This window comes from Thalassophryne amazonica, chromosome 7, assembly GCF_902500255.1.
Source record: "Thalassophryne amazonica chromosome 7, fThaAma1.1, whole genome shotgun sequence".
In the NCBI taxonomy this organism is placed as follows: domain Eukaryota; kingdom Metazoa; phylum Chordata; class Actinopteri; order Batrachoidiformes; family Batrachoididae; genus Thalassophryne; species Thalassophryne amazonica.
Genome location: NC_047109.1, coordinates 115,521,572 through 115,545,664, shown reverse-complemented (window position 1 = coordinate 115,545,664; position 24,093 = coordinate 115,521,572). Strand labels below are relative to the sequence as shown.

The 24,093-nt window shown below is 40.3% G+C and overlaps 1 protein-coding gene across 2 annotated transcripts in view; it reads right to left on the bottom strand.

Moving 5' to 3' along the window:
* LOC117514800 (zinc finger protein 516-like) overlaps window positions 1–24,093 on the bottom strand; it is a 174,919-nt gene that overhangs the window by 30,927 nt on the left and 119,899 nt on the right. For both annotated transcript variants that reach the window (XM_034175392.1, XM_034175393.1), the window contains exons 2-3: window positions 16,930–19,260; window positions 377–1,654 (exon numbers count right to left, since the gene is read on the bottom strand). In XM_034175392.1, the coding sequence (XP_034031283.1) occupies window positions 377–1,654; window positions 16,930–18,694 (3,043 nt within the window). In that variant the 5' untranslated portion in view covers window positions 18,695–19,260. The remainder of the gene's footprint in view (window positions 1–376; window positions 1,655–16,929; window positions 19,261–24,093) is intronic.

Sequence of the window (24,093 nt, the reverse complement as noted above, 5' to 3'; positions counted from 1 at the left end):
GTAGAACGCCACCCTGTGGAATTACCCTGTTCAGGGCCTACAATCATTACGCTACACCACATCGCCTTCCACTGGACGTACAATGAGCTGCAGGAAGGTTCATTTTAGCATGTTAGAATGTAAATGGCGTACAGAGGCAAAACTACAAAAACTGTGTCACTGTCAACTACTTGGGGATTAGATGGTACACCGGATTTGGATGAGTTTTCCTGCTGGCGTCTCCTTCCGTTTGAGTTGGCTGAGGCATTTCCACATTATTCAAAAACACGTGATGCTAGCGCAGGTGCCTGACGTTTTCCTGTGTATGCTAGCTGATCAGTGATTACTTCATATTTCATGTACATGTCTATACGTAATTAAAACAAATTCTACTAACCAGTGGGATCCAATAAGGCGTTGGCTGCACCCCATCGGTGGTAGAGCGAAGCCAGTTCTTGGGGACTGTAGTTTTTCAAGAAGCTCAGGACGTCCACCGACATCTCTGGTGTGTCTGTAATTGGTTCTTGCTTCACTTCTTCTCTTGACTGTGAAGATAAAGAAGACGAAGACGAATTCTGCAGAGTGGCTCCGGATGGCTGGGAGGCTCTGTAGCTGTGTCCCGCTGTAGACCTGTGTGGCGGCACGGTGCTGGGTCTTACAGCATGAGCCCGGCTCTGGCTCTGAGGGTTAAGTAGTGGCTGGGACGTGGAGACCCTCGCTCGGCCGTACTCTGCTTGACCGTGTTTGCTGGACAGCATGAAGCCCAGGCCCTCCTGAGACATCAGGTAGCGGTCTGCCTTCCTGGTCATGTTTGCTGAGTTGGGACTGGGAGCGGATGAACGTGATGAGGTGCCAATACTCTTCTCCAAAGAGCTTGAGGATGGCAGTGCTCCTGCCCAAGGGTAAACATCAACCTTAGGTCTGAAGCGAGGTGGATGACTGTGGTCTTCCCTGTGTCTGGTGCTGCCGGCTGCTCGTACCGGGAGTCTTCCAGCTTGGACACCTGAAGTGGATGAGAAGCTCCTGGAGGAGGCAGAAGATGAAGACGATGGTGCCTGACTGTTTGGCTTTTTTCGAGCGTCACTGGAGTAGTTTGGGGGCCGAGTGCGTTGAATACGGGTTGCTGAAGGCAGTGGTGGGCATTCCTTCCCTTCCAGGACTGGTGGTGGCCCAGTGCGTCTCCTGGAAGATAATAAGCTGTCCTTAGGGTCTTTAGAGCAAATTTTCAGGGCCCATTTAGGTGCCAGACTGGAGCTACTGCTGCTGATCCGGTGGGCCACCGTCTGGTGCATCCATAGAACTTCAGGGTAATGGGTGGAGTGGGAACAAAAGGAGCACTTGTGGCTTGGGAGGCTGCTCCTGTCTGAGGTTAAGGAGGTCAAGCCCCTAAGGCCCTCAGCCCTCACACACAGATCCACAGGGGTCATGCAGGGGTCAAGTGGAGAGGACCGAGCTGAAGTGGACGTGGCATCACTCAGGCCCTCAAGAAGGGCTTCCTTCAGCTTGGGGAAACCACGGGAGGTGCCTCTGTCAGAGCTGGAGCTGGAGCTGGGGCTGGGGACCGGGCTCGGTCTCCCGCCGTGGGGAGCCGGGTGCTGGACACGAACGTGAGTCAGATAGATCTGGGACTTTGTGGTAACAAAGTCACACAGGCTGCAGACATACGGCTTCTCATCTGTGGAGGAAACGGAAAGACAGCATAATGTTGAATGACTGCAAAGGAAATCCTCCAGATTACACTCTTCCCTCGTAGCAGCCGTAAATCAGACGTCATTACTTCAGCAATCTGTGCCGTATTCATAATGCATGAGCTGGATGCAGTTATGGTGAGCGGCCAGCAGGCTGCAGTATTGGGCAACACACTGTGACTTTCTGACTTGGTGCCATATAAATAAATTGAATTGAAATGGGAGAAACATTTTGGGTGAATTTCACAGTTTCACCCCAAATACATCTATATTTTTCCAAAATTATTTATGTAATAAATAAATAAATTTGAAGTTAATATTGAAATTTGGTGCTAGTATATAATATAATTGAACTCAAATTAAAGAAAAATTTGGGGGGAATTTCACAGCTTTCACTCTGATGTAAATAAGTCCCTTCGGCTGATCCCTTGTTTGCACTCGGGTGCCACAGCAAATCCAAGGTGGATCTGCATGTTGATTTGGCAACGGTTTTACGCCGGATGCCCTTCCTGACGCAACTCCACCATTCCATGGAGAAAAGTGGCAGGGGTGGGATTTGAACCCAGAACCTTCCAAACTGAAACCAAGCACATTAACCACTTGGCACCACCCCTGCTCTGATGAATCTACACTTTTTCCTAAAATTTATTTTAGGAAACAATAAACATTTCCAATTTATTCAAAGACTTATTCCAAAAATTTGTGCTATATAAATTATTGAAATGAAATTGAAGAAAAAGTGGGTGAATTTCACAGTTTTCACCCCAAATAAATTCATAGTTTTCCAAAAATTATTTAGAAATGAATGAATATAAATTTATTCTGTAAAATTGATGCTATATATAATAAATTGAATTTAGATTGAAGAAAATGTTTTGGGTGACTTCACAGTTTTCACTCTGAATAAATCTGCACTTTCCTCAAATTATTTAGGAAATTAATAAACATTTACAATTTATTCCTAAGACTTATTCCTAAAATTTGGTGCTATATAAATAAATTGAATGATTCCAAATATTTCCTTTAAAGACTTCTTTAGGACAATTGACATTATTTCAGGAATGACCTCACAAACACTCCAAAAAAAAACGTGACAGGATCCAAAGTGTGGATTCTTTGTGATTATGGGTCGAACTGTGAACAATGAATTAAACAGTAAGCGTGTAGTGCATCATGAGTTATTGCACAGGTTGGACAGCGAGTAACTGAAGCCACTTAAAACTAAAACTACAGTAAGATCAGAAAACATGCATTATGTTGTTGAACCGTCACTGTCCTGAATAACTTTTCTCATGTTTAACACTATAAAAAGGATTTTTTTCTCTCATTTTTTAAGTGAACAGTGGAGGTCAGTTGTGGAGTGAAGTGTGAAGTGCCATGAACAAGTTGATTCTGTCTTGTTGAAACCTGTCCAATTGGCCTAAATCATTCTTTGTTCATTATGTCACAGGGCTGATTCCTGGGTGTAGTGTTACCAATTCATCCACAAGGTGGCGAACGTTTCCATGATTATTTCCAAGCGACTGGCATACTGTTAGATTTTCCAGTGTGAGTGAGTCAGGAATGAAGAGAATGAGGATAGTAGTACTAGTCAGTGGATGACAATTCACTCATTCATTTCCTGTACCAGCTGGAGTATGTTCTGGGTGGTGCACACCCCAGGGATGGATCGGGGGGAGTTCTGTTTGCATCCTACCCCACAACCGAAAAAAAAAAAACATGGAAGAAAAGTAATGAAGAAAAGAAAATTAACAAGAGAAAGTTTTTTAAGTTTTGATAACCTCATGTTCTTCATTGTCATCTTGACAGTGTTCAACAATATGATATAATTTTTACACTGTATCGTCTGTCTGTGGAAGTCAAACATCTGTGATCTGCAGGATACTATTATACACATTAAAATGCAGTGGTGGGCACAGATAACCAAAAAATTAACTTCATAACAGATAACTGAAAAGTTTCTTCAATAAGATAAAACAGTAAACCACACCAAAAATGTATTGGAAAGGTATAGATAACCGATAAATTCCAATATTACGTCTGACACATCTACAACTAGTAGAACAAATTTAATAGCTTATCATAATATTAAAAACAACAACAGACCCCAACAATGAGGTCACACTTTTCTTTCAACATTTAGCCCCTGCTGGAAGCTCTTGCTTACTACAGCACTCCCAACACAGAGGCACTCCGAGAGCAGCCATAAAGCCACCTCTCTATCAATTATGGCACTCCGGTCAGGCGCAGGTCTTGAAAAATAAAGTCATGCTGACTTATGGTTTTGATTATAAATAACATTAATACTGATAGAATAACTCCATTAATGTCAATTATGTCATTTGTACAAAGTTAAAATATAACATATATCTTTTAATGTTGAATAATGCACTAATTCTGAGGTTTGTAACAAACAGACAGATTGCAAAGATTCTGGGTAAAAGTGGCCTCTGCTAATACACTGGCTGAGTCTCTTTTTTGGGAGGGAAGGCGAAGGGCTACAAGAGGAGGGGTAGGAGGAGCTTACTGCTGTCTATGAAAAAACAAACATGGTGCCGAAAGAGCCGCATAAATGAAGCGGATTTCATTACAAATTCCGCTGTTTAGAAAGTTATAACATGCCAAAAAACTTTACAGGCAGTTGTCTATGACAGCAGCGTGTATGCTGCTGGATGCATGTTGCGTATGTTGTCATTCTGAAGAATATCGTAACGTCGCTCGTGCGCTGTGTTATAATGCACATACACAGGAACGCTACGATAAGATAAGACACTTTTATATCTCACAACAAAGAAAATCATGATAAAGCGTAAGCATGTTTATTTGTATGTTCATAAATCTTTGGATAATATCAATCCCTGCTGTTGGATTTCAAGGTCTGTAACGTGTGTGTATTTTGTAAACAAATGGATCCCTGAACACACTCATCTAATAAGGCTTTCAGGCAAAAATGAAAGTTTCATCAATGGGAATAAGTTGGAAAAATATATACACACACATGTATATGTGTAACACATAACCTAATGTCCTATAGACTGATATTATTTGTCAAGGAAATTTCTAAAGGAAATAAGGCTGGATGCAAAAATGGGAGAATTTGAAAAAGAAATAAGGTTGTAATTCCATTAAAAAGTGAAACTTGTATAATGTATACATTCATTGCACACAAAAAAAGCCATTTGCAAAGCCAAAAAGTTGATTTGACATCATCTGACATAACCGGGGTCAAAATAAATAGAACACTGCTATCTACTGGTTCCACACGCTTAGTGAACACTACTGACCAGTAGATGGCAGTAGAGGCCTTGAAAACAAAATTCCAGATACAGTAATCCCTGTCTGCTACATTTAAAATGCGTGGATTAACAAATGCAATAAAACCAACATCTATAAAATGCAGAGAATATATTCAAGAGAGTTTTAGGCACTAGAGTTTAATGCTGTTGTCTGTGGAGCCTGAACAGAGTGTCTGAAATGCATTTGTCCTGTCATGATGTACTGAGATTACATCATCCTACCCAAAATGCATTGCGGGTCACAGGATGTGCTCACAAAACCTTAAAAAGTAAGCACATTACTTTAAAACTAAAACATATATCTGATATTTTCACTTAATAAAACTTCAGACATGTCAGTAATTTTAAATAACTTGTCCAAAATTTGTTTGGTTAAAATTTGAACCATAAGTTAAAATATATGCCTCTGGATGACTTAGGTGATATCGCCAGCCTATTGGCATGGTCTTAAAGGAAATTTTTTCTTTTAGGGCTGTTTCTTCTTTGTCTGCAGAGGATTGACATGCTTTTTATACAAGAGGCTCTCTTCTGTCTGCAAAGGTTATAGCTGTGCGTCTGTTACAAAACTTTTAACAGGTAAATGCTAAACTAATTTTAAAAATGCTTGTTGCTGTTCAGCTTTGTTTATCGGTTTAAAAGTTATTGGACAAAGATTAATCGGAAGATAATTAGTCCGATAATGGTTTTTAAAGTTATCTAAAAAGATAATCCGATAAACAAAACATTATCTTTGATAATTATCTGTTATCGGATTATCGGAAGTGTGCCCACCACTGTTAAAATGTTACTTTGTTTTTTAGAATCCCTTGCAATCGGTCAAAAATTCAGCTGGTGATTGTGTTATTACTCGTTTCTCTCCTCACTGTTGATGTTTCTGACTTCTTAGAAACTTGTTTCATAAAAATGTGCCTTTCTGATGATTTAAGTTTGTCAACAGTTGCAAAAACTAACAATATCACATTGAATTTTATTGTCTTGTACAGATTGATGAAAGATCTGGTTTACAATAAAAAGGAATATTTTACTTTGCAAATTTGACTTTTTATGTAATTATTCATAATGGAAATATTTGCTTACTGCTTATATAAAAATCAGTAACAATATTATGTCATTTCAGGACTGAGCAATTGTGATGAATCAAACCCCCAACCAAAAATGTTCTGGATCCACCCCTGGACAGGCTGCCAGTCTATCACAGGGACGGGACGGTCATTTTTCAGCTTGCACGTGACCTAACCTGCTGCATGTCTTTGGAAGTGGGAGGAAGCACCTTGAGGGAACCCAGGAAAACCCCGGACAGGGAGCGATCCCACAACCTGCTTACTGTGAGGCAACAGTGCTAACCGCTAAGACACTGTGTCACCCTGAATGTCAATTGTTTAGACATATCACATATTTCTAAAGTTAATCACATTACTGCACTCTCCACTAACCCGACCCCTTTATATCAACACTCCCTGAAACCTGCCAGGTGCTTTTCATTTGGCTTCCTTTTGGAAGCGACACTAACTGTGCCAAAGTGACGCCAAGAGGACGGCAGGACAGCAGGCAGGCTGATCAGACTGATGAGTCCTTTGTGTTGGGATCGGACCTGGAATAATGTTACTGACTAGTCAGCAGGATCTGTTGTTCTCATTTACCACATTCATCAAAGGACTTTTAATTTAAAAGTCACCTCCAACTGGTTGTCTTTAGTTTTACCTCCCACCGACTCTTGACTTTTTAAATGGAACTATTTACAAACATGAACTGGTCTCACAAACAGAGACTATGAGACTACTGACAATCTGTCCTGCACAGCCAACATACTGACCTGTCAACACAGAGACCAGTGAGGGAAGCACCAAGGCATCTACAAAACATGTTGAAGGAGTCACAGGAGTTCTCTCAGTGACTGTGCATCGCGTGCAAATTTTGTCTTTGTGTGAAGCAGTCACACCTTCAGGGTTCTGGAGTTTTTTCAGACTTGTCGTCTGTATCTTGGTGCCTTCCTTCATCCCACATCCATCCTCTGAGTACCCAAAGAAACCTGCCTGTGAAACTGGTGATTTAGTTTTTACATTAACAGATGCCTACACTTATTTATTTATTTATTTATTTTATTTATTTATTTTAATTTTTTTTTTTTTTGCAGATTGGGTTTCATGGTTTTATTTCATTTATAGCGTGTGTTTGAGATTTGTTTTCACTGAGTTTAAAGAACATCATTTTTGCAATTCTAAAAATATTTCATAAAACATAAAACTTTTATGTGTCCTTGTGCCCATGAAGGCCCAAGATGGTGCAAGTTTTCATTATAAGTGATCATCTCAGCAGGTAAACAGGACTATTCAATAGAACCAATGACATTCTGGCATCTGACACCAAAAAAGCTTTTAATTGACCTAAAGGACAGTTGGCTTGAACATGGGCTGTTGAGAATTTTATTTTTACCTCAATTTAGTGTATAAGTGGTTAACAATTATTAAATAGAACCAATGACCTTCTGGCATCTGACACCAGAAAGTTGACTGCTTCAATACTCACTGCATCCGGGTGTCGGAATGCCTTGGCTGACCTTCAGCCCGCCCTTTAAAAAACAAAATTGATTAACACCCACCCAAATTAAATAAATTTTGTGACCCCAGCACATCATAAAAAGCAAAAAATAATGAGTTTTCACAATGTTTTTCTCATCTCTTCTACGTCTCACCTGTGATGACGTCATCCGTGTGTGTTTGATAGTGGAATCAAAGTTCGTGTTGAAATGTGCTCTTATTTTGCAAGACAACTATGCAAGAAAGCAGGAAGTGCTCTGGGACAATGGCTAGCTTTGTGAAGGTTAAGGCGATATTGCCGCTGCGACAGTTTTTCTTTTTTTAATGTCGACTAGACAGCCGCTCAAGGTTTTGAGGATCTACACAACTTCCGACAAACTCGCCAGACATCAGCTAATGTCATGTGACCAGGAACACATTTAATGAATGAGAAAAGGACAAAAATGGACACAAACAGGTGATTCATTTGTAATTGTGATCAAGTCAGACATTTTATTGAAATGGGCGTTCACTGGCCGTGTTCGTGTATCGGCCCGCCCCCTCTTCAGGCAGGATTTCCGCGGAACACCCCGGGCACTCTGACACGCGAATACATTATGTTTGCACTATTCTAAACTTTATTGACAATCACCTCAATTCATAAATTCGTTACATAATTAAATAATATATCATGTCTGTGACAGACGGTTTCTGTCAATCTTTTTTTCTGTAACTGGGCACGTGTGCTGTTGCTTGTCACGTGCAGCAGAAACATGTTGCTAAAGGCTAAAAGAGACGTCAGGGTTTTTGACAGCAGAGTGTCCTCTGAGTGTCTCTTCCCCCATCGCCTTCATCTCTGTCCACGGGGATGTGACTCTATAAATAACTGATTCCTCAGACAGGCCTGCCAGGCTCAGTGTTAGGACGGGTGGTACGGCAGGTAACATCTGAGATTATGGACGAGGCAGAGGAGACACAGAACAAAAGTAAAAAGTAAAGCCATGAATGGAAGGACAGGGAGACATAACGGATATTAACAGCTTCAGTCCCATACTCTACTATGGAAACCACCTGGACAACTGAGAGCCTACACAGAAACAGCTTCAGTCCCATTTTATCCCTTTTGGCTGATTAATGTCGTCATTATCTTCCACCACAGCTACTTGATTATGACCAATTTTTTGGATGCAAAATGACATTTTCAGTCATATGGAGTTTTGTCCACAGGAATACTGGGCAGATTCCTGATTTTTCTGGGGGTTATTTATATTATTTTGCCTTTGGCTACAAACAGTTACTCCAATCACCATAATGGATCCATTCCACAGCTGTACTGGGACTTGGCACAGCTTTTATTCTAGATTCCGTTCATGCAGCATGTCCAGTTCAACAGATAGAAACAAGCAATTCCCAGCATTCCCAAACAGACTCCCAGCTCTGCACAAATCAGGTGGCTGGTGTTATTGCACAAATATGAATGATTATGAGTTTCAATACAGTCTATTCAACAGAAAACCAAATTGCACGAAAAATGATGTAAATCATACAGTGGACAATTTTTCCATACAATGGGACTAATACTGAATACCACGTGACATACAGTCTACCAATCAAATGGCATAACAGCCAATATTTGTGTAGCGTTGAAAGTTTACTCTGCAAACATAGTGGGCCAAGAAGAGAACCCTGAGGTACAATATAAGTTGCATTTTGATGTATTCACAGGCAGCGTTCAGACACATTTGTTCAAATGAGGCCAGTTTTGACTGAGGAAGAGCAAAACCACTAAAACCAAAATTATTTTCTCCTCAGAAATCGTGCACAGGAATAAATGAAGTCAAACCTACATCGGGACGAAAACTCTTCTCTTTCAGTTAGCATGTAGTTAGTGTGTTTGGTGACTTTGCGACAACAAATACATGATATGTTGTACAGACTGAGCTTTAAAGAGATACTTGGGTGATGGCTGAGGTAAATAAAGTCACCGTGTCCATGTAGACATTAAAGCGTTCCAAAAATAAGTTATAAGTTATGGTTAACTTTGTTAATTTTTTTTTAAACGCTGCATCAAAGTGCGCTGCCATTTTTGGACAGTGATGCCTCTTGTGCCTAATATAACCTGCAGAGAAAAGCAGTTTCTATGAGCAGCCATGAGGCTCTGTTTTACCAGTAATGTGGAGGAGTTTCACCTTATCAACGGGAACCCAGACGGAGAAATGTTCCACTGGTAAACGGAGTGAGGTCAGATCATGCAAACTATTTGCTCAGACAAGAAATGAACTTTGACTCAAGAGTTGCTGAGCAGCACAGAGTTTATATGGCAGCAGCAGCAGCAGCAGCAGCAGCAGCAGGCTGCTCTCAGAGACAGAAGACAGGGGTTTGTTATCTTTGGTTGTTGTTGTGTCAGAGGAGCTATAACACAGTATTTTCATGTATGTTTTTGAATATTTCTGTTAACATGCTCATCCTTTAGGAGTTATTTTGCTCAGGATTGCCACAGCAGATCTGATATCTGCCTGTTGATTTGGCACAAGTTTGACACCGGATTCTGCATTAAACAGAGAACGGGCGCAGGGTGGTCTTGAAGCGTAAACCACTCGGCCACTACGCTGTCCTGGAGGACGGTGCATTTTTGTGTATTTGCCATTTGTGGCCATGAGAAACAGGGAGAAAGACGAGTCTGAACCAGAGCCAGGAAGTGAGTTAGCACGTTAGCACGTTAGCTTGCGTGTGTTTCAGTGATGTGAAGCAGATATTCAGCCCTCTAACGTTGCTCAAATCTTCTTTTAAAACAGTTACAATGACCACCTGCTGGAGTAAAGATAGACAGTAAGCAGTCATTTGATTGACATATGATATGGTAAAACTTTTCACTTATACTCAGTCAATAAATTATCCACACAGGTCCGTTGTTCTCGGGTGTCAGCGACACACACTTGTCATCACATCTGCCAATTTGGGTCACATAAATAATAAAGTGCAGATTTTGGCTTAACTTGTAAAATCTTGCTCTATTGAAGGTGAACTTGTAAATAAAAATAGAAATATAGATAAGTCTAGCAGCAAAATCACTTTATTAATGCTACTTTGATGTTGTCTATGAATGAAATATCCCTTTAAATATCAAAATTTTCCAAATGCCATTCCTTGGACTGCACATCAAGTTGCTTATTGTAATTTTTTTTTCTTTTTTTTTCAAAAGAGGAACTACTCAGCAGTGAATTTCCTGCTGTAGATAGTGATCGGAGAACAGTGCCGTCCTCTGAAATGTAATAAGTGATGATACAGTAAACATTGCTGGTTCTGTTGAGAGTAAAATAAAACAGACTTTCAATGCAGCGACATAAAAAGAGCAAAAACCGTGTTCACACACACATATGGGGGGAGTGAGGGGAGTTTCCTGAGACAGGAAGACCTGAAATAGCGCACAGCTCGATCATGCCTGAAGAAATGCTGCTGCTATTTTTGAATTTCTCATCTGATAGGGAGGAATGGAATCAATAGTTAAAAATCTTAACCTACACTATAAAGTGTTTTCAGATACATTGCTTTAAAAAAACAAAAAGAAAAAAGAAAAAACTCGAGAGCTCCAGAGGTCGTTCTTTAGTACATTTCATCCTTGTGGCTGTTTTAGCTTCTTTTACTTTTTAGTGCTTATTGGCTCTGGAGGTGAAAAATGGTCGGCGCTCCAAATATGCCCTCGTGCCACTGGATGGCGCAAGGTTTAATTGAATTATCGTTGATCTGGTCATAATAAATAACTATGGTATGTACTCCTGACGCTGAACTCCTTTGCTTATCTTTGAGGCCCTGGTATTTACCTAGGGAGTTTGGGAATATTATCCTGTGTGCAGCATACGTCCCCCCCAGTGCGAACGCAGCAAGGGCTGCGCGTCTTACAGCTGACTGTATACACGATCAACTGCAATGCACACCGGGTGCGCCGGTTTTTATTCTGGGTGACTTTAATCACTGTAAATTGGAACTATTGCTACCGGATTATGAACAATATGTGAGATGTGCTACATGAAATAACAGCATATTAGACAAATGCTACGGAAATGTTAAAAATGCCTATACTGCCACCTTGAGGCCCCCTGTAGCCAACTCGGACCATAGCACTGTTCACTTATTATCTTCATACAGGACTGTATTAAAGAGCTCTAAGCCAAAGACAAAACGGGTAACATTATGGTCTAATGACGGCATTGAGACTCTAAAAGGTTGTTTTCTCAGTACAGACTGGAACATATTTCACAGCCAGGACCTTGACTCTGCTACAGAGGCAATTACAGACTATATTCATTTCTGTATTGAAAGTGTTGTCATAAAAAAGGATGTTGTTATATATCCAAATAACAAACCCTTCATTACTAAGCAAATCAAAGACTGTATTAACAGAAAGAAAATTGCTTTTAAAACTCATGATAAGGCTGCACTGATATCAGCACAAAAAGAACTTAATCAGCAATTGCGTGTAGCAAGGAGAAAACAGAAAGAGCTTTTAGAACTTAATTTTAATATTTCAGACACCAAGAGAGTCTGGGATTCTATGAAGGCTATCACAAACATGAACCCTTATAAAAAGCATTTTATATCACTTGATGACTCCAAAATGGCCAATGAGTTAAATGATTTTTATTTGAGATTTGAGACACATGATTTCTCTGAAAAGTGTAACAAGGAGCTGGACTCCCTACCCCCCTCTGATAATGCGTCACATAGACTGTGGATTGATCCACAACAGGTCGAATGTCTCTTTCAGCGTGCTCCATTAAAAAAGGCTGCAGGGCCAGATGGGATTTCATCATTTTTGTTAAAAACATTTGCACAGGAGCTTGGTGTCCTGTTTTCCAACAGTCTATAGACACCCATACAGTCCCTGCCCTGTGGAAACGTTCTGTGATCATCCCGGTGCCCAAGAAGGCAAACCCCAGCGAAGACAATGATTTTAGGCCTATAGCATTGACATCAGTTGTGATGAAATGTTTCGAGAAATACATTGTGAGCAGGCTGAAAATAGATGTAGATGGCAAATTAGATCCATTTCAGTTTGCTTACAGACGAGGGCGATGCACAGATGATGCGATTTCCACCATCATGCATCTTGTTTTAAAACATCTTGATGACAAGTCATCATATGCCCGATTACTTTTTATTGACTTCAGCTCCGCCTTTAATACGCTTCAGTCATACTTACTAATTCAGAAACTTAAAGCGTTGGATGTCAACCCGTCACTTATACGGTGGTTTCACTCTTTTCTGACAAACAGAACACAGCAGGTTAAGGTAAATTCTAGCCTGTCCCAAATCAAAGACATCAGTACTTGAGCACCACAGGGATGTGTGAGCTCACCTCTCCTTTTTACTTTATATACTAATGAGTGTTCAGCCAAGCACCCTGGGAACTATATTTTTAAATATTCAGACGACTCAGCACTTCTGTGCTTACTTCAACAGAATGATGATTTGAATATCTATCATTCAGAAGTAAGGCAGTTTGTTGAGTGGTGTGATTCCAGTTACCTTACTTTAAATGTTAAAAAGACAGAGGAAGTCATTTTTGACCCAAAGTTAGTTGGCAATCACAACCCTGTAATTATACACCAGCAACCAATCACACAGGTGCAATCGTACAAATATCTTGGTGTCTGTATAGACAGTTCCCTCACATGGAACACTCATGTTGACTGGTTATGTTCCCGCTTGAATCAACGACTCTATTTTCTACGGCGTTTGCATTTTCATGGAGTCAACCAAAAAATTATGTTACTGTTTTATCAGGCAGTTCTTGAAAGCATTCTAAGATATGGCATAACCACTTGGTTTGGGAACCTTCCTGTGTCCCTAAGATCAAAATTAAACTACCTTGTTCTCACAGCAATGAAAATCATTGGTTTGAAACAGTATAACAATCCTCAGTCAATTTTTGATCAGTGCGTGATGAAGCAAGCGGACAGAATTCTTTCTGACTCCTCCCATGTTCTGCACACGCAATACGAGTTGCTACCATCGGGCCGGCGTTTCAGAGTCCCCCATTGCAGACTGAATTGATATAGGAACTCTTTTGTTCCTATATCAATCACAGCCCTTAACAAATATCATAATAAACACCGCTAACAATCAGGCACATTAGGAGGTTTTAGTACTTGTATGTTTTTTATTTATTTTTATTCTTTATTTATGTATTTATTTATTTATTGTTATGAACTGTTTATGTCTTGTTCTGTATCTTTGTATGGGTCATGATTTTTGAGAAGTCCAAGACAAATTTCCCCATGGGGACATTAAAAGTATATATCTATATCTATCTATATCTATCTATCTAACTGCACTGCTGCAAAAAACAAGTCCTGTAGTGGCAAAGTTCATGTTTGCATGTGACACCATAAAAAGGAGCTGAATTCAGATGTAAATTTGACATTTTGTCATTATTTAGCTGCCAGTCTCATTGTGGCGTTCACAGCGGGAAAACAGATGACCATGAAAACATTTTGATGACTTAATTTAGATAATTAGTTGTCACATTTAAATGAATTACCTAACTCAGCCACACAGTGTAAGTCCAGGTAAATAAGGAGGGAAGAGGAAGGGGTGAAAAAAAGGTGCACACCATCAATTTTGCCACATCTCAACCACATTTGGGTGCACAAGGGCTGTGAAATGAAAACTGTGAAATCCGAGGAAAATTTGCCACGGGGCCCCAGAAACCAAATTAATTTTGTATCTAATCATACATTTTCAGCATCTCCTGGAAGAAAAAAAATCTCAAAAGAAGTGCATATTTAAATGATCCTAGACTCAACCTTTCATTTGAACCGTCAATGATCATGTTGAAATAACAGAATATGACATGGAAGTAGGACCTGGAATGATTTTCCTTTTAATTGTAAACCAAATTATGCATTAAGTCAGAACAATTAAACTACATGAAATTCATGAAGACTGAAAAGACTGTTAAAGTATTTCAAAATTCACAACTAAAGCTTGTAGAATATTTTGAAAATCAGGGTATAACATACCTTATTAGTAAAAAAGTCACATGTTGTGTAAATTCCTGTAAATCCACAGTGTCTTTTTTCCCATGAAAAAAGTCTATATTAATAAAAACTCATTAACATTCTTGTGTAAATTCATGTAAAAAGCCACAATGTCTTTTTTCCAATGAAAGAAAGTCTAGATTAATAATAATAATAATAAAAAAAGTCACATAATCTTGTCAAAAATCCTGTTTGAACAGCACAATGTTTATTTTCCAGGGAGAGAAAAATTCTTACCGTGTTTCTTAATGGCACAGTTCGCTTTTCCCGTTTATCTTTCAGGTGTGTTGATGAAGCCAGTGACAATTCCACGGATTCTTGTCCTTGTCAAACTTTTTCAAACAGCTTTCTCGCCATCTTTGCTCTGTCTGATGACATGCTGCAAAATTCTTCTTTAACCCTCTGGGTCCGTATACGACGGCTAAGACCAAGCTTTACTAAATTATAAACAACTTTTTAATGATATGGGATAGAAACTTACTTCTTTTTTTGCTGAAAAGTTAACTCCATGGATTTTCGAGCCAGCCATCGGCCATCTTTGTACTCCTCACGGAAGCTGTGTGATGACTGATGACGTGCGCAATGTGAGTGTCCAATCGGAATTGGTTCACCATCACATGGTTTTCCAAAATCCAAATGTAGGGCAGATTCACCTCACGTGAAAAGCCAAAGATCGTTTTCTGGAGTGATATGTTACTAGTTGACCCGTTTGAATATCCCCCTGGGTGCTCCAATGAGTACATACTGTTAGTACATACTCAGTGCGCCCTGCGCCATTACGCACAGCGATGAGTGAAAGCAGGAGCACACGGAAAGCCTCTGATGACAATCTCATGTGCTCAAACAAAGAGTGTGTAACTATCAGGATTGTTCCACTAGTTTGCATGTGAATGTTACTGGATAACTCTGTTGCTTTCTCTGCGTAAAGCACTGTTTACCATATCAATGGACAACAAAACGCATAGACCATTTTGTATATACAGTGGTCCCTCGCTATAACGCGGTTCACCTTTCGCAGCCTCGCAGTTTCGCAGATTTTTTTAGTCCAATTTTGCATGCTTTTTTTTTGTTACAGTTATGTTTGTTATGTTCTGCGTCCTCATCAAGCAGGCTGGTCGCGGCACCACGAAGGGAGAGTACACGCATTGTGTTCTGTGTGTGTCTGTTTATAAGAATCTTCTCGCCCAGAAGAAAAAAGAGCGTCAACAACTACCCATAACTGTGTTCTTCACTTGGAAAAAGACACCTGCACCAAGGTTTGACTCAGTGGAAAAAGAGGCGACAGCGGAGCGGCGCCTGGACGAAGAGGCGCGATCAGAGGAAGTGTGAAATCCTGGTCAGTCACTATTAATAATTTCTTATGTGTCCAACCTCATAGGTTGATCGTTAAAATTAAATTTGTTAGTTCTAAATGCTATCATAATTATTTATAGTAAAACGTTCTATTTTTATTTCTCAAACAAATGTTTGGGCCTGAAAACAGGTTGGTCTTATTTTTCTACTAAGGTTTGAACTTTGAGAGTGTTTACACACGAGAGAAAAGTGAGAAAATGTTAATGCCTGTTTGAGAAAAGTGTATAAAGTGTGAAGTGAGGGGTTTTACAGCCTTAAAATGTCTATAATAATTGTAAAAAATAACTCTTGATTACTTCACGGATTTCGCCTATTGCGGGTTATTTTTAGAACATAACTCCCGCAATAAAAGAGGGACCACTGTATTGTTCAACATGTGCATTTGTGTTTATTGTTTGAACTTTTTTGGTGTACAGCCTTTCACACAAGACCTGAAATTACCTTTATAAAGTGTCAAAACAGTTGTTTATTATAGTTTGCTGTGTGTTTTGAATAAATGTGTGTGGAAAATTATTTTTCACTTTATTTTTTCCTTGCCTATTTTTTATTGTAAACCTTTATTACACTTATAAAACACAACAAAAACATATATATTATGAAGGCATAGGTTGTCCTGAAAAAAAGAGACATAAAACCTGATTGTGGGATGCAGGGAGAGCTGTTAACAGCAATAATAAAACATTTATGCCAGGCGAGTGAACTGTTCAAAAAATGCCCTCAGACCCCAGAGGGTTAAAAAACTTGAGAGCTTTACAACTTTGCAATGTCCACATGCTACGTTTAGCTTAGGCAGGAGGAGAAGATGGAAGCCAAAGAGGAAGTTTACAGATGTGGTGAGAGAGGACATACAGGTGGTTGGTGTGACGGAGGACAAGGTGAGATATAGACAGATGGTCTCCTATGACAACTCCTAACAGGAGCAGCCAAAAGAAGATTTAAATATATTAACTAGCAGACTAAAGGTGGTTCTCCGTTTACATGAGTTCTATGTCTATAGATGATAATGTATCATAATTCAATGGGAGGGTTTTATTATTTGGGGTGAATGAAGACTAACCTGTATGCTCTCCAGCATTTGCTGTTCCCATCTCTGAAGCTTGTTCTCCAAGTGCAGAGGCTGGTGGAGAATCTCCATAACCTGGCGTACTGGGCCGGCTGGGGGAACCTGACTCTGGATCACTCGTGGAACCCCATCGGTCGTCTTTTGCAGTTCTTTCTTTATCTCCTGCAGATGCTCTTCCGCCATCTTTTCTGTGAGCCCGCTGGTGGACAATCATCTGGTGGCGACTGCGAAACACCTTCCCGCACTCAAAACACTCATTGGGCTTTGAAGACGTTTGTGACTGAGATGGTCGTCGTCGATCCTGGCGAGACAAAGGCCGGTACTCTGAGTCACTGAGGCTCTCTGGCGTCCGGTCTCCTGATGAAGTGTGGCTTCCCAACCCAGAGCTGCTGCGCCGGCCTGAGCTGCGTTTCTCTTGGCCTTGCAGGACGTAACGGCTGCTTTCCTTCTCAAAAACAACAGCACCTCCAACAATATCATCCTCCTCCATAGTTCCTCCCCCTGATGAAACCTTGTAACTTGGCTCCATTGGCTCCACAACCCTTCCTTTTGTGGCTAATTGCCAGGCCTGGTAGCTACAAACTGGATCTAGCTCTGGGATTCTTTGACCTAGCATCTTCTTCCCATCCTCTTCATCTTCATCAGCGGTCTTTTCTTCCACAGGCTGGAGACTGAAGCAGTCAAGGAAACGTCTCTTAGCAGCAGGTGATTCTTCATCACTGCTGGGCCTGCACTGACTCTGGGATTTCCTGTCGTAGTTGAGGCTGTGGACTCTATCATGAGCCCTCAGACTCTCTTTACTGTGAAAAATGTTCCCACATTTGGAGCACATCTGATAGACTGATGTAACAGAACTTGCCACACATTCAGGATCCTGTGCTACATCGTTGATCGTGACCGGATGCTCAAATGATTCCGCTTTTGACCTCGACCGAGACTTGGCATTGTGTGTTTTCATATGGGATTTGAGAAACCAAGCTTCCCTGAACCTACGGCCACAAATACGGCAGAGGTGCCCCAAGACCCCCACATGCTTCTTCATGTGTGACTTCAAAAACCAAGCTTGAGCGAAGACCTGGCCACAGGTCTCACAGGGGAAAGTTCCATCACTCTGGGGTTGGATGACAACAGGTTCCAACATAGCCTCTTCTTTAACACCGGCCTCCTCTTCTGGTTCTGCTGTGATGTGAGCCTTTTCAATATGGCTGAGGAGCTGATCTTCTCGTTGAGCCTCGTATCCACACAGACGACAGCAGTACGGCCGCTGTTCAGTCACGGACTTCTCTCTTTTCATGCTCCTCATGGGCACTTTCCTGCGGCTGTCCTCAGCATGGTGCCCATTGAACATCCGGTTACATGCTGAGCTGCTCTTAGTTGGACTTGTCCCACCATCAAGACCTTCTGAAACACTCAACTCCTCCTCCTCTGCTCCGCAGTCTTCATCCTCATTGGAGTGATGACTGGACAGCGTGCCCAGTTTGTGGCTGCGGATGTGAACTTTCAAGTTGCCTTTTTGAGATGCCCTGTGGTCACAGTAGGGGCATTTGTACGGCCGTGCACCTGTGTGCCGTCTCATATGCTGGGACAGAGAGCTGAGGAACGGGAAGCTGCGTCCGCAGATACTGCAGTCGTATGTTCCAAGCACTTTATCTTCTTCACCCTCCATGTCATTCCCTGGTTTGGGCTTGTCTCGAGCCAGCTTCTCCTTCTGCTTTCCTACGTGTGTCTCCATCACCACCACGCTGTCTGTCGAAGTCATGGTCCAAACTACCCTGTCTGCCTGGACTTTCGCAAGCTTAAAACTCAAAACTCCTGCTATCTACAACTGCACATCTACAGATGTCCAGCATGCCTTTGTTGGTCCGTTCAAATGCTATCTGTCTTTGATCATCCAGATGTCCAGCTGCTAAAACAGCAGCTGTTCCAACACTCTGGTCACTGGCTGCTGTTCCATCTATCCATCTTCACCAAAACAGTCAATAAATCAGTGTCTCCACCTCTACCGATGTCTTCAAAAGCATAAAAATCTACCACATTTGCACAAAAATACTAAGACCTCAAGCTGCATGGCTCATACCATTTCACTCTTTTGTGGCAGAACAAAGTAAAAATGTCTTCAGTCAGTCTCAGGTCATCGTTTTGTGCTGAGGGGGTTGGAGAAGTTCCTCAAGAGCGACTCAAGTGCCACATTTTCCGCTCTTCGTTTTATTGGCTTTTCTTCTTTTTCAGTTTTTAGCCACATTAGATGCACCCGGGTCACATCCCAATGAGTTCTCTCTCTCTCTCTCTATCTCTGCAACCCAGCGTGCAAATACACCATCCACCCTAGAATGGAACAGAGACAGAAGGACAAGAAAAGGGAAAACTGTGTTATTAAAGCCAAAAATCATCATGTCTGTACCACAAAGCCAGCAGACTGCATGTATCCTGAGACAGATCTGGACATGTTTGGGTCCATGCAACTCAAAACTCCACATTTTGCAAGAACCTCAATGAAACGATCCACTGTGTGAGAGTCGGTGACTGTCCTTTTCTGCACCATCTTTTATTTACTTCTTTTAAATGTTATCTTCTTACTCTGGGATTAAGATCAAATAAATCTGATGTGAAAATGTCCAAAAAGCAGTTTTTCTTTTTATTTATTTTATTTGAGGGTGCATTGCCCAGCTCCATATTGTATCTTGGACTCCAAAAACGCTGGCCAAGAATTGGCAGGTGAAGGTGAATTGGAGGTGATTATGGATTGCTTCCCATTTGGACCTAAAACAAATTATGTTTTGTTAAAGTTGATTAAATGCCCACCCTATTTTTTTTTTTTTTTTTTTTTTTTACTAAAGTTAAACATCCACCCTAAAATACATTTTTTTTTTTAATTAAAACCTCCTAACATCCGCCTGTTTTTGCCTTGTGCATAATGGTCTTGCATTTACCTATATCATTTCAAACATGCCTAAAAATGTTAGTTTTTATTCTCAAAAAAAAATGTCAAAAGCCTTTAGCTTGGACATACTTTACAGCAGACATTCCCTACTCACTACAATTGTTGTTCATGTTGTTGGCAACAACTGTGTGAAATAACAGGTCTCTAGTCATAAGCGTTTTGCTTCTGTGAGACTTTTTCTGAGAAATAGTCCATTCGGCACAACTGGTCCAATTTTGTGCCAAATTGCTTTATTTGCAGTATATGTTTTCTTAGACCATAAAAAACACATTTTCATTTTGTGGTAGCTACAAATTTCAATTCTGGCACTTTTTTTTTTCCAAATATTCATACTTTTGCATTGTGACAATGCACTTTCTAATACCCCACATGCGTTCTGCCCTCCACCTGGTCTGTTACGCACAGTTATAGCAGCGGCCTCTGGATGCATGACTACAAGTCCCATAATGCATTGGAAAGCTTATTTCCTGTTCTACAACCTACATAGCCCAAATGCTCCACACGTGACTTATTTTTTCGTGCACTGATTGGATAACAGGCGTTACGCAGTTGTCCTTATGGAGCGCTTGTTTTGGTCAAAGGGCTCTGCTGGGTGACTTTGTGCACCGACAACTCCAATCATGGTGCAATTTTGAAGCCAAGAGCAGTAGGAAATAGAGCGTACCGGTCGTAACTCAGTCATGGCATCAACTGGTGTACAGTAATGCGAAACATGCTTGTTTTTTTCTCATCTTTTTTTTTTTTTATTACAAAAACATGTACTTTGATGGATTCTTTCTTCAAACGATCTTACTTTATGGAGAATACAACTACATATTCTTTTTCCGTGGATTGTTACAGACAAAATGAGCCCAGTCATGCCTGGATTTGGACTGATATGGACCTTCAGAACACCAGACAAGGTAAGATGTTCTAAATTTTGAACTGTAAATTCATCACAAATTATTGGTTATTGGCTTTTGTGGTGGATAGCTGACTTTGTTTTGGTCACTTTCTTTGAGGTGTCCTGATTCCAAAGAGGTATAACAAGTTGGAATTGTTTTCAAATATTTCAGACAAAAATAATTTGCGCAAAACCGCCCACCGGGTGGTGGAGATTATCAGGTTTAAATTAGATTAATCACCCACCATATAACAAATATTTTTTTACTAAAGTTAATTAAACACCCACCCTAAAATAAATAATTTTTTATTAAATTTGATTAATCGTCCACCATATAACAATTTTTTTTTACTACAGATGATTAAACACCCACCCTAAATTTTTTTTCATTTAACTTGATTAAACACCCACCTTGAATAAACAAATTTTTTATTAAAGTTGATTAAACGCCTACCCTAAAATAAATTATTTTTTCATTGAAATTGAGCAAATGCCTACCTTAAAATAATTTTTTTTATTAAATTTGATTAAACACCAACCCTAAAACTATTTTTAATTAAAGTTGATTAAATGCCTACCCTAAAATAAGTTTTTTTTTAAGTAAAGTTGAGTAAATGCCTACCTTAAAATAATTTTTTTATTAAATTTGATTAAACGCCAACCTTAAACAAATTTTTTAATTAAAGTTGATTAAATGCCAATCCTAAAATAAATACATTTTTAAATAAAGTTGATCAAATGCCAATCCTACAATAAATACATTTTTTATTAAAGTTGATTAAAGGCCAACCCCCAAATAAATAAAGTTTTTATTAAAGTTGATTAAATGCTCACCCTAAAATAAATATATTTTGTGACCCCAACACATCGTAAAGCCAAAAAAAAAAAAAAAAAGAATTTTCACAACATTTTATCACGATAATTTTGCATGTTTCCTGTGATGACATCATCAGTGTGCGCTGGTAGTAGTCACAGAAAAATTACGTCAATTTGAGAGTTTGCAGTACCAGAGCTGTGCACAAGGCAGACGAGATCTGCCACCGTGTGACACTAAGCAGGTGAGTTATTTGTGATTTATTTTATATTTGTGATGAACCTGCATCCTTGACTGCATTTTTAGATGCACATGAATTTGTGGTTTTTGCCTAATTTTTAATACAAATAAATGAAGCATGTAAGAAGAGTCAAAGTTTAACCAGTCGATGAATTCTTCGTGTTGATGGGTTAATGTCAATGTCAATTTTATTTTCAACAACACCAGCTGCCCAAAGTGCTTCACATGTTAAAAACAATGTCAAAACATTACAAACATTACAAAAAAAAAACAGGGCAATTAAAATCCAAATAAACAAAAGATAAGTTAAAAAAAGCAACTCCAACCCGCAAGAGTTAAAGTCTGCTCCTCTTACAAGTCGGATCAGCTTTAATTTATCTCAAGATGTATGAATTTCCTGTGTGCATGTACGTTTGTAAGAAGAGCATGTTGAGTGTGTGTGTGTGTCTGTGCACGATGCGGAACCATGACATGCGTGTGTGTGTGTGTGTGTTGTGACTGTGCCGGAGCCACGCAGGGCTTCGGGCTGCGAAGCCACACCGGCTGAGTCGACACTTTACACAATCAGGGTAGCGTTTTGGGCGAGCAATGTCCACATCAGCAGGATCAGCTCTGCCACCACGCTCTCCGCCCCACGGCAGCCTCACGCACCCGCCTCAACTGACACCAACGATCACATGACAAGGATCTTAAGTACACAACAGGAAGTGGCTCTTCAGACAGTTTGCTTTGCTCCAGTTCTCATCTTGGAGCTGAATGGGGTCAGAGAGAGAGAATGAAAGAGAGGATGATGGGACGACAACACACAGACTTTAACCATGTCCACTTTCTCCTCTTTAATATTAACTTCAGTGTGCAATTTATTTGTGATATATTTTGTTTTGTATGTCAGTATTTTGTTACGATATACCCAAAAATAGAGCAAACTGTCCAATCTGTTCCAAGATTGCAGCCCTGCAAAGAAGACCTAAGTCCCATTTAGTCCCATTTAGTCGCCAAGGACCAGGGATGCAGGGGCTGATCCCCCGTCAGGTACCGTATAGACAAACGGATCAGAGTCAACTGCTCCCTCTTGACAGGGCACCAGACCATTACAGGTTACCACCACAGCCAAGGCCAGTGTTGCTGACCGAATGGTCCCCTCCAAAAATCCATCCCCCCTGCCTTCACTGCACATGCATCATTTCGGAGCGTCAACAACGATTCACTGATTATCACCTCGTTTCTGCTTCAAACTGCCTCCAGTCATCATCTGTCTCAGCGACAGATATCTGAAGCTTTTCTACAACAATCATTTCCACATAAATTCAGTATCATTTCATCATAAAAGACAGAGGAAGCGATCAGAGCGTCATGGCAGCACATCTGAGTCTGACTGTCTGAGTCTGACTCTCTTCACACAAAGCGATCAAAGGCAATCATGTGATTATTAACCATCAGATGACAAAGTAAAACCTCTTAAATCATTGTAAAGTCATTTTAAGCAGAAATGAGGTGATAATTGGTGAACTGCTGCTGACGCATGCGCAGTGAAGGCAGGGGGAACTGATTTTTAGAGGGGGGCCATTCAGTCTGCGACACCAGTACTGACAGTGGGGTGAACTGGTTTGGAAACATTCCTCAGAGATGATAATAATAATAACAATAATAGGGTGTATATATGCTAGCAAGAACCTAAACAATTTCTAAATACATTAAGACAGTAAATTAACAGTAACAAATTACATAATTAACAGGAAATAAAAGGGTTGAGTTGCTCTTCTAAAAGCTGTTGAGGTCTAAGGTGGACTCACACACCATTCCAACTCATTATACAAACTTTGCATAATTTATTACCACCCTTGAAAAATGTCAGCTAGAAACGGTGCACATCTAGACTGGGCCTGTTCAGTCACCTCTGCGTCCACCATCCCTTTCGGGAATCAATCAAGAGGAACTGATTAAGAGAAAATGACCTGAGCGATATCGAGTCTGCAAATTTCTTTTTTATTGAGTAATTGCATGGAAAAACACTCAGACGCACACACGGGTGGAGTCTGCCATGGTGCAAGAGAAGCTACACACGTTATACACCTGACACGATTGTGTGAGTAACCTTTTTGAACAAAGGTGAAGGGTAAAATGTTGACTGGTCAAATGGAAGGTTTCATACTCGGCGGCCAACCAGACTGAGATTTTCAGGTGCCATCACAGTTAAGCGTTCCATGACGGAGAACAAACGCTGGTGATGTCAGCTGTGATATCATAGATTTTTTTTCCAGTAAAGAAAGTTTTAAAATG